Below are 16,835 nucleotides of genomic sequence, written 5' to 3'. Positions count from 1 at the left end.
AACTGAGATACATGATCGATAACACACACACGGTACATTTGGAAATGTTTCAGCCTTGTTCTAAAACAGATTAAATAAATGTTCCCCTCTCATCAGTTTAACTTCTTTTTTTTTATTACATTTGCAAAAATTCCTAAAAACCTGTTTTTGCTTTGTCATTATGGGGTATTGTGTGTATGTTGATGAGGGGAAAAAATATATTGAATCCATTTTAGAATAAGGCTGTAATGTAAAAAAAAATACTTTCCGAATGCTCTGTATGTTCAGTAATAGCATAGGCCTGTCTGTGGTACATGCAGAAACACCCACTCCACATATAATTGCCTACTACCAACCAAGTCAAGTAAGTCTAAACAACAAACATGCAATTTTGATTTATATTCGATTGAGTTGACAACATACACTACCGTTAAAGTTAGGGGTCACTTACAAATGTCCTTGTTTTCCATGAAAAACATACATGAAATTAGTTGCAAAATGAATAGGAAATATAGTCAAGACGTTGACACGGTTATAAATAATGATTTTTAATTGAAATAATAATTGTGTCCTTCAAACTTTGCTTTCGTCAAAGAATCCTCCACTTGCAGCAATTACAGCCTTGCAGACCTTTGGCATTCTAGATGTCAATTTGTTGAGGTAATCTGAAGAGATTTCACCCCACGCTTCCTGAAGCACCTCCCACAAGTTGGATTGGATTGCTGGGCACTTCTTACGTACCATACGGTCAAGCTGCTCCCACAACAGCTCAATAGGGTTGACTGTGCTGGCCACTCCATTATAGAAAGAATACCAGCTCTTCCCGAAAGAGTTCTTGCATAGTTTGGAGCTGTGCTTTGGGTCATTGTCCTGTTGTAGGAGGAAATTGGCTCCAATTAAGCGCCGTCCACAGGGTATGGCATGGCGTTGCAGAATGGAGTGATAGTCTTCCTTCTTTAAGATCCCTTTTACCCTGAACAACTCTCCCACTTTACCACCACCAAATCACCCCCAGACCATCACATTTCCTCCACCATGCTTGACAGATGGCGTCAAGCACTCCTCCAACATCTTTTCATTTTTTCTGTGTCTCACAAATGTTCTTCTTTGTGATCCGAACACCTGAAACTTAGATTTGTCTGTCCATAACACTTTTTTCCAATCTTCCTCTGTCCAGTGTCTGTGTTCTTTTGTCCATCTTAATCTTTTATTTTTATTGGCCAGTCTGAGATATGGCTTTTTCTTTGCAACCCTGCCTAGAAAGACAGCATTACAGAGACGCATCTTCACTGTTGAAATTGAGTCTGGTGTTTTGCAGGTACTATTTAATGAAGCTGCCTGTTGAGGACTTGTGAGGTGTCTGTTTCTCAAACTAGACACTCTAATGTCCTTGTCCTCTTGCTCAGTTGTGCACCGGGGCCTCCCACTCCTCTTTCTATTCTGGTAACCGAAAGGTTGCTAGTGTCACGGTTGTCGTAAGGAGAAGCGGACCAAAGTGCAGCGTGTGTGTCGTTCCACATTTTTATTTACACTGTGAAACTATGCGATACATAAACATAAACTAAAGAACAAAACAACAAACCATGACGCAGAGTTGAAACATACACTACTCAAAAAACAATCTCCCACAAACCCAGGTGGAAAAAAACCCTACTTAAGTATGATCTCCAATTAGAGACAACGAGGACCAGCTGCCTCTAATTGGAGATCATCCCAAACAAAACCCCAACATAGAAATACAAAACTAGAACCTGACAACATAGAAATAGAAAACATAGAGAGAAAAAACCCTGTCACGCCCTGACCTACTCTACCCTAGAAAATAACATCTTTCTATGGTGAGGACGTGATAGCTAGATTGAATCCCCGAGCTGACAAGGTAAAAATCTGTCGTTCTGCACCTGAACAAGGCAGTTAACACACTGTTCCTAGGCCGTCATTGAAAATAAGAATTTGTTCTTAACTGACTTGCCTGGTAAAATAAAGGTAGAATAAAATAAAAATAAAAAGTGCTCACACTTCAATCTGAGAGACAATAGGATTTAAGTATATGTAACCTTTATTTAACTAAGCAAGTCAGTTAAGAACAGATTCTTATTTACAATGACAGCCTAGGAACAGTGGGTTAACTGCCTTGTTCAGGTGCAGAATGACAGATTTTTACCTTGTCAGCTCAGGGATTTGATCTTGCAACCTTTTGGTTACTGGCCCAATGCTCTAACCACTAGACTACCCGCCAAGGTTTTGGCTGGCCAACACTCTTATGGAAAGAGACAAAAGAGTCTCCCAACCCCTCCTGTCTCAGCCTCAATTATTTATGCTGCAGTAGTTTATGTGTCGGGGGGCTAGGGTCAGTCTGTTATATCTGGAGTATTTCTCCTGTCTTATCCAGTGTCCTGTGTGAATTTAAGTATGCTCTCTCTAATTCTCTCTCTTTTTCTCTCTCTCTTTCTTTCTCTCGGAGGACCTGAGCCCTAGGACCATGCCTCAGGACTACCTGGCCTGATGACTCCTTGCTGTCCCCAGTCCACCTGGCCGTGCTGCTGCTCCAATTTCAACTGTTCTGCCTGCGGCTATGGAACCCTGACCTGTTCACCGGACGTGCTACCTGTCCCAGACCTGCTGTTTTCAACTCTCTAGAGACAGCAGGAGCGGTAGATATACGCTGAATGATCGGCTATGAAAAGCCAACTGACATTTACTCCTGAGGTGCTGACCTGTTGCACCCTCGACAACCACTGTGATTATTATTATCTGACCCTGCTGGTCATCTATGAACATTCTAACATCTTGGCCATGTTCTGTTATAATCTCCACCCGGCACAGCCAGAAGAGGACTGGCACCCCTCATAACCTGGTTCCTCTCTTGGTTTCTTCCTAGGTTCTAGGGTGTTTTCCCTAGCCACCGTGCTTCTACACCTGTATTGCTTGCTGTTTGGGGTTTTAGGCTGGGTTTCTATACAGCACTTTGTGACATCAGCTGATGTAAGAAAGGCTTTATAAATATATTTGATTGAAATGTGATTGAATACATGGAGGATTCAAAATAAGGCCATATGCAGCATATGGTGCCATTTGTTTCCATCCCTCTCTCTCTCTCTCTCCTTGATTTTCTTGTTCCCTCTCTCGTTCTGTCTCTCTATCTCTCACTCTCTCCTCCATTCTCTCATTCCCTCTCTATCTCTCACTCTCTCCTCCATTCTCTCATCATTCCCTCTGTTTCTCTCTCTCCTCCATTCTCTCATTCCCTCTCTCTCTCACTCTCTCCTCCATTCTGTCATTCCCTCTCAGTTTCTCTCTCTCTCTCTCTCTCTCTCTCTCTCTCTCTCTCTCTCTCTCTCTCTCTCTCCTCCATTTACTCGTTCCAGTTCTGTCTCTCTAGGGAGGGAGGGCGAGAGAGCGAGGGAGAGCGCTAGAGAGGGAGAGAGGGAGGGAGGGAGTGTTTTATAGCCATTGTCTGGTGCTATGAGAAGGCATGTTGTTGTGTGTTCCTAACACCTTGAGAAAGATATAGTGTCTCTGTACTATATTGATATCTGGAGGTGTCAGGAAAAGAACACGCAGGATAGTTTGATGATGTATTTTATGCAGACAGAGAGGAGAGGGCTTTCTTTGTGTGTGTGTGTGTGTGTGTGTGTGTGTGTGTGTGTGTGTGTGTGTGTGTGTGTGTGTGTGTGTGTGTGTGTGTGTGTGTGTGTGTGTGTGTGTGTGTGTGTGTGTGTGTGTGTGTGTGTGTGTGTGTGTGTGTGTGTGTGTGCTAATGTGTGTGTGTGCTAATGTGTGTGTGTTGTGGTGTGTGTGTGTGAGGGAGGGAGACTTACTGCACTGATGGCCCTGCAGCACCACGTCTTTGATGGCCAGCAGGCCGCGATGGCCGGAGGTCACCACTTCAAACACCATCTGAGGAGAGAGGTGACACATCGATAATAACACTGATAAATGTGCACACGTCTTCCAAATGTCACTCTCCCTCCCCTCCCTCTCCCCAGTCCCCCCCTCCTTCTCCCCAGTCCCTCCCTCCCCTCCCTCTCCCCAGTCCCTCCCTCCCCTCCACCTCCCCTGCCCTCCCTTCCACCTCCCCAGTCCTGTTAGAATACTAAGGGTTACTACAGAATGTTAGAATACTAAGGGTTACTACAGAATGTTAGAACACTAAGGGTTACTACAGAATGTTAGAACACTAAGGATTACTACAGAATGTTAGAATACTAAGGGTTACTACAGAATGTTAGAATACTAAGGGTTACTACAGAATGTTAGAATACTAAGGGTTACTACAGAATGTTAGAATACTAAGGGTTACTACAGACTGTTAGAACACTAAGGGTTACTACAGAATGTTAGAATACTAAGGGTTACTACAGAATGTTAGAATACTAAGGGTTACTACAGAATGTTAGAATACTAAGGGTTACACACTGTAATGTAAGCAGAATGTTGTGAATGTTAGAATTAGACCATGATCAAATCTTTATGTCAAACACTTTCAAATACTTTAACTGTGAACACTACTTGATCTCCAAGCTAAATGAAACGTACCTCAAATACTTTTGAAATATTTAAATTATTTGAAAGTGTTTGACATAGTGTCCCAGGTCTGAGTGAAGAGACTATAAACGCGATAGACTCGGGCGGGTCCCTTCAGAATGTTTGAGTTATGTCCCATGGTTAATATAGATAGAACAGAATTTCCTAGCTATAGTGAGCAGTCGGCACTGGGGGTAAAAAAGGAAATGGAATGCAAGTCCTACCCAAAAAAACTGGGTGTGGACCAGAGAGTAGTAGGAGGCATGCCACTCTCTCTAACACACACAGAGGCATGCCTAGCCTACACATGTCCCATAGTGATGACCTCATTCTCTAAATACTGTAACACCTTACGTCCTCCTCTATAGTTCTGGAATGTACATAGTGAGGATATCATTCCTTTTACAGTAGTGAGTAGTGACAGAAAGAGTTGTGTTATGTCCTACCATGCCAGCCTTAGACTAGCGTATTTGATATCAACAGTAAGGTAGTAGCACAGTCAGACAAAGACAGACAGAACCAAGCAGATACCATTGAGACATCAGTCTCAACGTCAACAGTGAAGAGGTGACTCCGGGGTGCTGGCCTTCTAGGCAGAGTTGCAAAGGAAAAAGCCATTTCTCAGACTGGCCAATCAAAAATAAAAGATTAAGATGGGCAAAACAATACAGACACTGGAGAGAGGAACTCTGTCTTGAAGGACAGCATCCCGGAGTCGCCTCTTCACTGTTGACGTTTAGACAGGTGTTTTGCAGGTATTATTTAATGAAGCTGCCAGTTGAGGACTTGTGAGCTGTCTGTTTCTCAAACTAGACACTCTAATGTACTTGTCCTCTTGTTTAGTTGTGCACCGGGGCCTCCTATTCCTCTTTCTATTCTGGTTAGAGACAGTTTGAGCTGTTCTGTGAAGGGAGTCGTACACAGCGTTGTACCAGATCTTCAGTTTCTTGGCAATTTCTCGCATGGAATAGCTTTCATTTCTCAGAATAAGAATAGATTAACGAGTTTCAGAAGAAAGGTCTTTGAGATGTTTCTACAACTTGATTGGAGTCCACCTGTGGTAAATGCAATTGATTGGACATGATTTGGAAAGGCACACACCTGTCTATATAAGGTTCCACAGTTGACAGTGCATGTCAGAGAAAAAACCAAGCCATGAGGTCAAAGGAAATGTCAGTAGAGTGCCGAGACAGGATCGGGTCGAGGCACAGATCTGGGGAAGGGTACAAAAAAATATTCTGCAGCATTGAAAGTCCCCAAGAACACAGTGACCTCCATCATTCTTAAATGGAAGAAGTTTGGAACCACCAAGACTTTTTCCAGAGCTGGCCGCCCGGACAAACTGAGCAATCGGGAGGGAAGGGCCTTGGTCAGGGAGGTGACCAAGAACCCGATGGTCACTCTGACAGAGCTCTAGACTTCCTCTGTGGAGATGGGAGAAACTTCCAGAAGGACAATCATCTCTGCAGCACTCCACCAATCAGGCCTTTATGGTAGAGTGGCCATTCGGAAGCCACTCCTCAGTAAAAGGCACATGACAGCACGCTTGGAGTTTGCCAAAAGGCACATAAAGACTCTCTGGTCTGATGAAACCAAGATCATCTCTTTGGCCTAAATGCCAAGCATCATGTCTGGAGGAAACCAAGGCACTATCCCTAGGGTGAAGCATGGTGGTGGCAGCATCATGCTCTGGGGATGTTTTTCAGCAGCAGGGACTGGGAGACTAGTCAGGATCAAGGCAAAGATGAACGGAGCAAAGGACAGAGAGATCCTTGATGAAAACCTGCTCCAGAGCGCTCAGGACCTCAGACTGGGGCGAAGGTTCACCTTTCAACAGGATAACAACCCTAAGCACACAGCCAAGACAAAGCAGGAGTTGCTTCGGGACAAGTCTCTGAATGTCTTTGAGTGCTGTGCTGCAACACTCCCCATCCAATCTGGCAGAGCTTGAGAGGATCTGCAGAGAAGAATGGGAAAAACTCCCCAAATAAAGGTGTGCCAAGCTTGTAGCGTCATACCCAAGAAGACTCAAGGCTGTAATCGCTGCCAAAGGTGCTTCAACAAAGTACTGAGTAAAGGGTCTGAATACTTATGCAATGAATGAATACTTTACAGTCTAGCTCATAGCCAAACACTCCCCAGTTTACAGTCTAGCTCATAGCCAAATACTCCTCAATTTACAGTCTAGCTCATAGCTAATCACTCCCCAGTTTACAGTCTAGCTCATAGCCAATCACTCCCCAGTTTACAGTCCAGCTCATAGCCAATCACCTCCCAGTTTACAGTATAGCTAGCTCATAGCCAAATACTCCCCAGTTTACAGTCTAGCTCATAGCCAAATACTCCCCAGTTTACAGTCTAGCTCATAGCCAAATACTCCCCAATTTACAGTCTAGCTCATAGCCAAATACTCCCCAATTTACAGTCTAGCTCATAGCCAAATACTCCCCCATTTACAGTCTAGCTCATAGCCAATCACTCCCCAGTTTACAGTCTAGCTCATAGCCAAATACTCCTCAGTTTACAGTCTAGCTCATAGCCAAATACTCCTCAGTTTACAGTCTAGCTCATAGCCAATCACTTCCCAGTTTACAGTCTAGCTCATAGCCAAATACTCCCCAGTTTACAGTCTAGCTCATAGCCAATCACTCCCCAGTTTACAGTCTAGCTAGCTCATAGCCAATCACTCCCCAGTTTACAGTCTAGCTCATAGCCAAATACTCCCCCGTTTACAGTCTAGCTCATAGCCAAATACTCCCCAATTTACAGTCTAGCTCATAGCCAATCACTCCCCAGTTTACAGTCTAGCTAGCTCATAGCCAATCACTCCCCAGTTTACAGTATAGCTAGCTCATAGCCAATCACTCCCCAGTTTACAGTCTAGCTCATAGCCAAATACTCCCCAGTTTACAGTCTAGCTCATAGCCAAATACTCCCCCATTTACAGTCTAGCTCATAGCCAATCACTCCCCAGTTTACAGTCTAGCTCATAGCCAAATACTCCTCAGTTTACAGTCTAGCTCATAGCCAAATACTCCCCAGTTTACAGTCTAGCTCATAGCCAATCACTCCCCAGTTTACAGTCTAGCTAGCTCATAGCCAATCACTCCCCAGTTTACAGTATAGCTAGCTCATAGCCAATCACTCCCCAGTTTACAGTCTAGCTCATAGCCAAATACTCCCCAGTTTACAGTCTAGCTCATAGCCAAATACTCCCCAATTTACAGTCTAGCTCATAGCCAAATACTCCCCAGTTTACAGTCTAGCTCATAGCCAAATACTCCCCCATTTACAGTCTAGCTCATAGCCAAAAACTCCCCCGTTTACAGTCCAGCTAGCTCATAGCCAATCACTCCCCAGTTTACAGTATAGCTCATAGCCAATCACCTCCCAGTTTACAGTCTAGCTCATAGCCAATCACTTCCCAGTTTACAGTCTAGCTCATAGCCAATCACTCCCCAGTTTACAGTCTATCTCATAGCCAAATACTCCCCAGTGTACAGTTTATGTTTTAAATAGCAATAAATAGAAATGATTCTATAATATGATAAATATTAAAAGTAAAATTATGAAAAGTTTTAGGATGACCTGGCAGAGACGTAATTATCTCAGATGAAAGACCTAGTTTGGACTTTATAAAAAACATAACGAATCCAAGATGGCGTAGCAGTCAGAAGTATTTGTCCTGTCGTGTCCCTTGTATATATATCTTTTTTAATCTTTTTCTTCGCATATCTTTTAAAAATATTTTCCTAAACCTCAACTTCTAAATACTCTCCTGCAACCCGCCTCACCCAATGTGGCGTGGATCTGTTTTTTCTTCTAAAGTATTTCTATTTACTTCAGATCTGGAATCCCTCAACTGAAGCTAGCCAGCTAACTACCTACCAGCTATCAGTCAGAAAACCATTGCTAGCGGTCATCAGCTAACCTTTAGCTCGGAAAGCTCACGCCAGTTCGAACAACGTGACTCAAACCAGAGCATAACGGACCTATTATTATTATTATTATTATTATTTTTCCCCCATATCCCCGGATTCCTACCGCAAACTCAGAACATTTTCATCTGTATCTTCGCAACTAGCTAACCGCAATCCCGGGTGACTACTCCGGGCTAGCGTTTCCATCCCAGAGCAAGCACCAATTAGCCTGAAGCTAGCTCGGCCAGGGCTCCTGTGCTACCACCGAAGCCCACTCCTGGGCTACAATATCCGGACCCCTTCTACTGCCGGTACGGGGCACGCAACCCCACCGATCCTCTACGACTGGAATACCGACATAATCTGCCCGAGGATTCCAACAGGCCCCTCAGGCGCGACGTCCGCTGAAGGCCCATTCTGCTAACCGCGGCCTACTAGCTACCTAGAGGTACTTGGAACCCTACTAATTCCACGACTGGTCTATCGACGTCACCGCACGAAGAGGCAAAAACAGACTTACCCCCATTGCATAACTTGCTATCCCAGGTCTGTTATTAACTGATAGCTTGCTTGCCCCAGTCTGCTAACTGCTAGCCCCGGTCTGCCAACTGCTTGCTTGCTAACCCGGTCTGCTAACTGCTAGCTTGCTTGCCCCGGTCTGCTAACTGCTAGCTTGCCTGCCCCGGTCTGCTAACTGCTAGCCCCGGTCTGCCAACTGCTTGCTTGCTAACCCGGTCTGCTAACTGCTAGCTTGCCAGCCCCGGTCTGCTAACTGCTAGCTTGTTTAGCCCCAGCCTACTAACTGATAACTTGTTAGCATCGGCCTACTAACTGTCTGAATCGCCGTGTCCCCGGTCAGCCCAACCACTCACTGGACCCATATGTTCACTTGGCTACTCATGCCTCTCTCTAATATCAAAATGCCTCATCCATTACTGTCCTGGTTAGTGATTACTGTCTTATTTCACTGTAGAAGCTCTAGCCCTGCTCAATATGCTTTAACCAACCATGTTGTTCCACCTACTACATATCCGATGACATCACGTGCTTTAAACGTCTCTAGAGACTATATCTCTCTCATCATTACTCAATGCCTAGGTACTCCAATGTATTCACATCCTACCTTACATTTATCTGTACACTATGCCTTGAATCTATGCTATCGTGCCCAGAAACCTGCTCCTTTTACTCTCTGTTCCAAACGTGCTAGACGGCCAGTTCGTATAGCCTTTAGCTGTACCCTTATCCGACTTCTCCTCTGTTCCTCTGGTGATGTGGAGGTTAATCCAGGTCCTGCAGTGCCTAGCTCCACTCCCACTCCCCAGGTGATCTCATTTGTTGACTTCAGGAACCGTAAAAGCCTTGGTTTCATGCATGTTAACTTGTTGGGGATAGGGGGCAGTATTTTCACGGCCGGATAAAAAACGTACCCGATTTAAACTGGTTACTACTCTTACCCAGAAACGAGAATATGCATATAATTAGTAGATTTGGATAGAAAACACTGAAGTTTCTAAAACGGTTTGAATGGTGTCTGTGAGTATAATAGAACGCATATGGCTGTCAAAACCCTGAGACAAATCCTAACAGGAAGTGGAAATCTGATTTATGGAATCACTTTCAACCCTTTACCTATGAAACACACCGTGAGTTAGGATTCATTTAGCAATTCCTAAGGCTTCCACTAGATGTCAACAGTCTTTACAAAGTGGTTTGAGTCTTCTCCGGTAAAAACTGACCGAACGAGAGGCCTGGAAAGTTTGTCATAGAGGGAGGGACATTACTACTATGACGCGCATGCTAGTTGCTTTGAAAATGGCAGTGTGATTATTTTTGGCAGGGTACTCTCCTAACATAATCTAATGTTTTGCTTTTGCTGTAAGGCCTTTTTGAAATCGGACAACGTGGTTCGATTCAGGAGAGGTGTATCTATAAAATGGTGTAAAATAGTCATATGTTTGAGAAATTGAAGTTATAGCATTTATAAGGTATTTGTATTTCGCGCGACGCGATTCCACTGGCTGTTGACTAGGGTGGGAAGCAAACGTCCCACGTTTCCCAGACAGGTTAACATTAGAAGCCTAGTCCCTAAGTTTGTTTTACTCACTGCTTTAGCACACTCTGCCAACCCGGATGTCTTAGCTGTGTCTGAATCCTGGCTTAGGAAAACCACCAAAAACTCTGAAATCTCCATCGCTAACTAAAACATTTTCAGCCAAGATAGAACTGCCAAAGGGGGCGGTGTTGCAATCTACTGCAAAGATAGCCTGCAGATTTCTGTATTACTATCCAAGTCTGTACCCAAACGATTCGAGCTTCTACTTCTAAAAATTCCCCTTTCCAGAAACAAGTCTCTCACTGTTGCCGCTTGCTATAGACCTCCCTCTGCCCCCAGGGGGTGACAATCTAGACCCAAACTGCTACAGACCTATATCGATCCTACCCTGTCTTTCTAAGGTCTTCGAAAGTGAAGTTAACAAACAGATTACCGACCATTTCGAATCCCACCGTACCTTCTCCGCTATGCAATCTGGTTTCAGAGCTGGTCACGGGTGCACCTCAGCCACGCTCAAGGTCCTAAACGACATCATAACCGCCATCGACAAGAGACATTACTGTGCAGCCGTATTCATCGACCTGGCCAAGGCTTTCGACTCTGTCAATCACCGTATTCTTATCAGCAGACTCAATAGCCTTGGTTTCTCAAATGACTGCCTCGCCTGGTTCACCAACTACTTCTCAGACAGAGTTCAGTGTGTCAAATCGGAGGGCCTGTTGTCCGGACCTCTGGCAGTCTCTATGGGGGTGCCACAGGGTTAAATTCTCGTGCCGACTCTCTTCTCTGTATACATCAATGATGTTGCTCTTGCTGCTGGTGATTCTCTGATCCACCTCTACGCAGACGACACCATTCAGTATACTTCTGGCCCCTCTTTGGACACTGTGTTAACTAACCTCCAGACGAGCTTCAATGCCATACAACTCTCCTTCCGTGGCCTCCAACTGCTCTTAAACGCAAGTAAAACTAAATGCATGCTATTCAATCGATCACTGCCCGCACCTGCTCGTCAGTCCAGCATCACTACTCTGGACGGCTCTGACTTAGAATACGTGGACAACTACACATACCTGTGTGTCTGGTTAGACTGTAAACTCTCCTTCCAGACTCACATTAAGCATCTCCAATCCAAAATTAAATCTAGAATCGGCTTCCTATATCGCAACAAAGCTTCCTTCACTCATGCTGCAAAACATACCCTTGAAAAACGGACTATCCTACCAATCCTCGACTTCGGTGATGTCATCTATAAAATAACCTCCAACACTCTACTCAACAAACTGGATGCAGTCTATCACAGTGCCATCCGTTTTGTTACCAAAGCCCCATATACTACCCACTATTGCGACCTGTACGCTCTCGTTGGTTGGCCCTCGCTTCATACTCGTCGCCAAACCCACTGGCTACAGGTTATCTACAAGTCTCTGCTAGGTAAAGCCCTGCCTTATTTCAGCTCACTGGTCACCATAGCAACACCCACTCGTAGCACGCGCTCCAGCAGGTATATATCACTGGTCACCCCCAAAGCCAATTCCTCCTTTGGTCGTCTTTCCTTCCAGTTCTCTGCTGCCAATGACTGGAACGAACTGAAAAAAATCTCTGAAGCTGGAGACTCATATCTCCCTCAACAGCTTTAAGCACCAGCTGTCAGAGCAGCTCACAGATCACTGCACCTGTACATAGCCCATCTGTAAACAGCCCATCTATCTACCTACCTCATCCCCATACTGTATTTGTTTATTTATCTTGCTCCTTTGCACCCCAGTATCTCTACTTGCACATTCATCTTCTGCACATCTACCATTCCAGTGTTTAATTTCTATATTGTAATTACTTCGCCACCATGGCCTATTTATTGCATTAACTTACCCCATTTGCACTCACTGTAAAAATACTTTTTGTTTTCTTTTGTTCTACTGTATTATTGACTGTATGTTTTGTTTATTCCATGTGTAACTCTGTGTTGTTGTATGTGTCGAACTGCTTTGCTTTATCTTGGCCCAGGTCGCAGTTTCAAATGAGAACTTGTTCTCAACTGGCCTACCTGGTTAAATAAAGGTGAAATAAAGAAATAGTGTGTACTTACTGAATAATATCAGAGTACCAGGTGGTTTCATTATGACAATCACACACACACACACACACACACACACACACACACACACACACACACACACACACACACACACACACACACACACACACACACGCACCATTACACACATACACACGCACGCACGCACACACACACACTCACACACACACACACACACACACACACACACACACTCCCTTAGGTTACTATGCAATTACAGACACCTATAATTAACACGTGTTGCTAATTAGATGTAATTTGGAGGATTTCGCTTTTTTTTATTTTCCTTGTGAGGAAGAGACGGCACAGATATCATTCCTGCCTGCAGAAGTATTTTACCATTTTACCTTTTGGTCAGTTTGGAGTCTGAGACCTTTATTTACCACACACACACACACACACACACACACACACACACACACACACACACACACACACACACACACACACACACACACACACACACACACACACACACACACACACACACACACACACACACACACACAGTGGGGCCTGTAGCCTGGTAGCGATAATGAAATAGCCCAGTGGGGCCTAATCTCCCGTTGGTTGGGAGATCAAGAAGGCCCTCTGCATCAATTACCATTTCCTACTCTATGTCCCAAATGGCACCCTATACCCTAGAAAGTGCACTACTTTTGATCAGGGTCAAATGGCACCATATTCCCTACATAGTGCACTACTTTTGACCAGGGCCCATAGGGGATAGGGTCACATTTGGGACGCAGATTGGTGAGTTCCCCTCTCTTCCTCAATGAGACCTAGAAACACTGATAATCAGGGTGTGAAATCACTGTGACTGGGGCTGTGTGCCAGGGTATGGTATGGTATGGTATGGTATGGTATGGTATGGTATGGTATGGTATGGTATGGTGTGGTATGGTGTGGTAAGGTATGGTATGGTAAGGTAAGGTATGGTATGGTATGCTAAGGTATGGTGTGGTAAGGTATGGTATGGTATGCTAAGGTATGGTGTGGTATGGTATGGTATGGTAAGGTAAGGTATGGTATGGTATGCTAAGGTATGGTGTGGTAAGGTAAGGTATGGTATGGTAAGGTAAGGTAAGGTAAGGTAAGGTATGGTATGGTAAGGTAAGGTAAGGTATGGTAAGGTATGGTAAGGTAAGGTATAGTATGGTAAGGTAAGGTATGGTATGGTGTGGTAAGGAAAGTATGCTATGGTAAGGTATGTTGTGGTAAGGTATAGTATGGTAAGGTAAGGTATGATACGATATGGTATGGTGAAACCTTCTCACCTGATAGAAGTTGGGCCAGTAGGTAGAGATGGCCAGTTCTACCTGTACCCAGGCTCTAGTAGCTGGCCCAGACACGTTCCAGACAGGCATGCCCAAGGGACTGTTGTTCTCTCTGATGTACACGTTGAGCTGCCCCGGCCCCGCCCCCTCGCGCCCAGACAGGAAGTACTCGAAGATTACGCAGTGGGTGTCATTCTCCTTTAGCTGGGGGGTGAAGAGGAGGGCCTTCTGACCAGCAAAACATCCCGACGTATTGACCATCATGAAGGCTGAATCTAGGATAGAGGAGACAGCATGTGAGACAGTACTGTGGAAATGTACAAAACTTCAGCTGAATGATCCTGATTGTAGAAGAACAGAGGAGAGGACAACATTAATGGGGATTAGAACAGTGTAGCTGGAGGGTTAGGACTTAACGCCTGAAGGATCACATCAAGACAAATCAAATTTGATTTAAAGAGGCAATCTGCAGTTCAAACAATAACAAAGTGTCCATCCTGCCACTGTTTTGGTAAGCAGCTGAGGTATGGGGCTGGGGGGAAAATGTCAAATTCATAGACAAAGCTTTGGATGCAAGGATTGACCATCCATGATATCAAAACTATAGTTTAATTCATGTTTGGAGGCAGTGTTTGTTTATATTCATACTGAACAATAATATAAACGCAACATGCAACAATTTCAAAGATTTTACTGAGTTACAGTTCATATCAGGACATTTGAAATGGGCCTGGGAGGTCCTGGGAGGGCCTGGGAGGTCCTGGGAGGGCATAGCCCCACCCACTGGGAAGCTAGCCAATCAGAATGAGTTGTTCCCCACAAAAGCACCCCCACCTCAGCACAAGGTGCATTTATGTAATGATCATACTGTTTAATCTGCTTCTTGATATGCCACACCTGTCAGGTGGGTGGATTATCTTGGCAAAGGAGAAATGCTCACTAACAGGGATGTAAAAAAAAAAAAATGGGCAAAACATTTGAGAGAAAAAAGCTTTTTGTGCATATGGAACATTTCTGGGATATGTTTTTTTTTTTTTTTTTGCAGTCCCTTTAAATATCTTGTAGCCATCTGGATACATTTGACAGTATAACAGTGGAGAGGAGACAATAACGTGGGTTAGCAAAAGTTCTTTATGTAGAGAGAGAAGACCGAGAGAGGGCTGGGAGAGGACTGGGAGAGGACCGGGAGAGGAATGGGAGAGGACTTGGAGAATATTGGGAGAGGACTTGGAGAGGACTGGGAGAGGACTTGGAGAGGACTGGGAGAGGACTTGGAGAGGACTGGGAGAGGACTGGAAGAATACTGGGAGAGGACTGGGAGAGGACTCGGAGAATACTGGGAGAGAACTGGGAGAGGACTTGGAGAGGACTTGGAGAGGACTGGGAGAGGACTTGGAGAGGACTGGGTTGTGCTTTGATTGACTGTAAAACATTGAGGAGACATGACACAGGGTTGGAGTAAATCCCAATTCAATTCCAGTCAATTCCGAAAGTAAAACTAAATTCCATATTCACATGTTCCTAATTGAAAAGAGAGTTGGAATTGGAACGTTAGTGTACTTCCTGAAATGACTGAAAAGTCTTGTATCTCATAGTGACACTGCCAGCTACACTGATGGTTTTAACAAAGGTGGATTATAGCTCACATGATGGGAGAAAAACGAAGAAAAGGTAGAATGAGGAATCAATAGCAACTAGAGTAAGAAGAACAGTTTAGATTTCCTCCCTTTGATTTAACATTAAAGGTTAATCTAATCCTCTCTCCACCTGCCAATAGAGTACAAGTGAGAATGATTATATTGGCAAAACACTGAGGGAAAAGGGCTGAGCACAGCGTATTTATCTTCTCATAGACCTGTCAGCTATCAGCTCTACAGAAAGAATAGACGACACATGACGGACTGAAAGGACACGTGAGAAATACAATCCGGGGTTATATTCATTAGTGCAAGCCGTAGAAAACCGACACAAAACTAGCAGCGAAAATGAGTCTTTCTTATTTGGCCAAGTTCTGGTAAGTTCCTCCGCGTTTAGCCCGTTTGCCTCGGTTTGGTTCCTTGTGAATACACTACAGAAGATAAACAGAACAGGGGAGTCAGGTTTGTGTTGAACTTACTTCCAATGAAAACAGCAGAGAGTACGCATACACAATTAATCACCTCACAAAGACCATCTACATATTCACTTTTTAGGGAAAGACTAATGACTGGTGAGCAGTACACAGCTACAGACAAATGACTGGTGAGCAGCACACAGACTAATGACTGGTGAGCAGTACACAGCTACAGACTAATGACTGGTGAGCAGTAAACAGACTAATGACTGGTGAGCAGCACACAGCTACAGACTAATGACTGGTGAGCAGTACACAGACTAATGACTGGTGAGCAGCACACAGACTAATGACTGGTGAGCAGCACACAGCTACAGACTAATGACTGGTGAGCAGTACACAGACTAATGACTGGTGAGCAGTACACAGACTAATGACTGGTGAGCAGTACACAGCTACAGACTAATGACTGGTGAGCAGTACACAGAATAATGACTGGTGAGCAGTACACAGACTAATGACTGGTGAGCAGCACACAGACTAATGCCTGGTGAGCAGTACACAGACTAATGACTGGTGAGTAGAACACAGACTAATGACTGGTGAGCAGCACACACACTAATGACTGGTGAGCAGTATACAGCTACAGACTAATGACTGGTGAGCAGCACATAGACTAATTACTGGTGAGCAGTAAACAGACTAATTACTGGTGAGCAGTACACAGACTAATGACTGGTGAGCAGTAAACAGACTAATGACTGGTGAGCAGCACACAGCCACCGACTAATGACTGGTGTGCAGCACACAGACTAATGACTGGTGAGCAGAACACAGACTAATGACTGGTGAGCAGCACACAGCTACAGACTAATGACTGGTGAGCAGTACACAGACTAATGACTGGTGAGCAGTACACAGACTA

The 16,835-nt window shown here is 44.5% G+C and overlaps 1 protein-coding gene across 8 annotated transcripts in view; it reads right to left on the bottom strand.

The window, feature by feature from the left end:
* Positions 1–16,835, bottom strand: part of LOC106595545 (receptor-type tyrosine-protein phosphatase mu) — a 633,856-nt gene that overhangs the window by 388,255 nt on the left and 228,766 nt on the right. For all 8 annotated transcript variants that reach the window (XM_045694494.1, XM_045694495.1, XM_045694496.1 and 5 more), the window contains exons 3-4: positions 13,858–14,132; positions 3,801–3,879 (exon numbers count right to left, since the gene is read on the bottom strand). In XM_045694494.1, the coding sequence (XP_045550450.1) occupies positions 3,801–3,879; positions 13,858–14,132 (354 nt within the window). The remainder of the gene's footprint in view (positions 1–3,800; positions 3,880–13,857; positions 14,133–16,835) is intronic.

The sequence above is a fragment of the Salmo salar genome, chromosome ssa14 (genome assembly GCF_905237065.1).
Source record: "Salmo salar chromosome ssa14, Ssal_v3.1, whole genome shotgun sequence".
In the NCBI taxonomy this organism is placed as follows: domain Eukaryota; kingdom Metazoa; phylum Chordata; class Actinopteri; order Salmoniformes; family Salmonidae; genus Salmo; species Salmo salar.
This window is presented reverse-complemented; position numbering and strand designations above follow the sequence as displayed.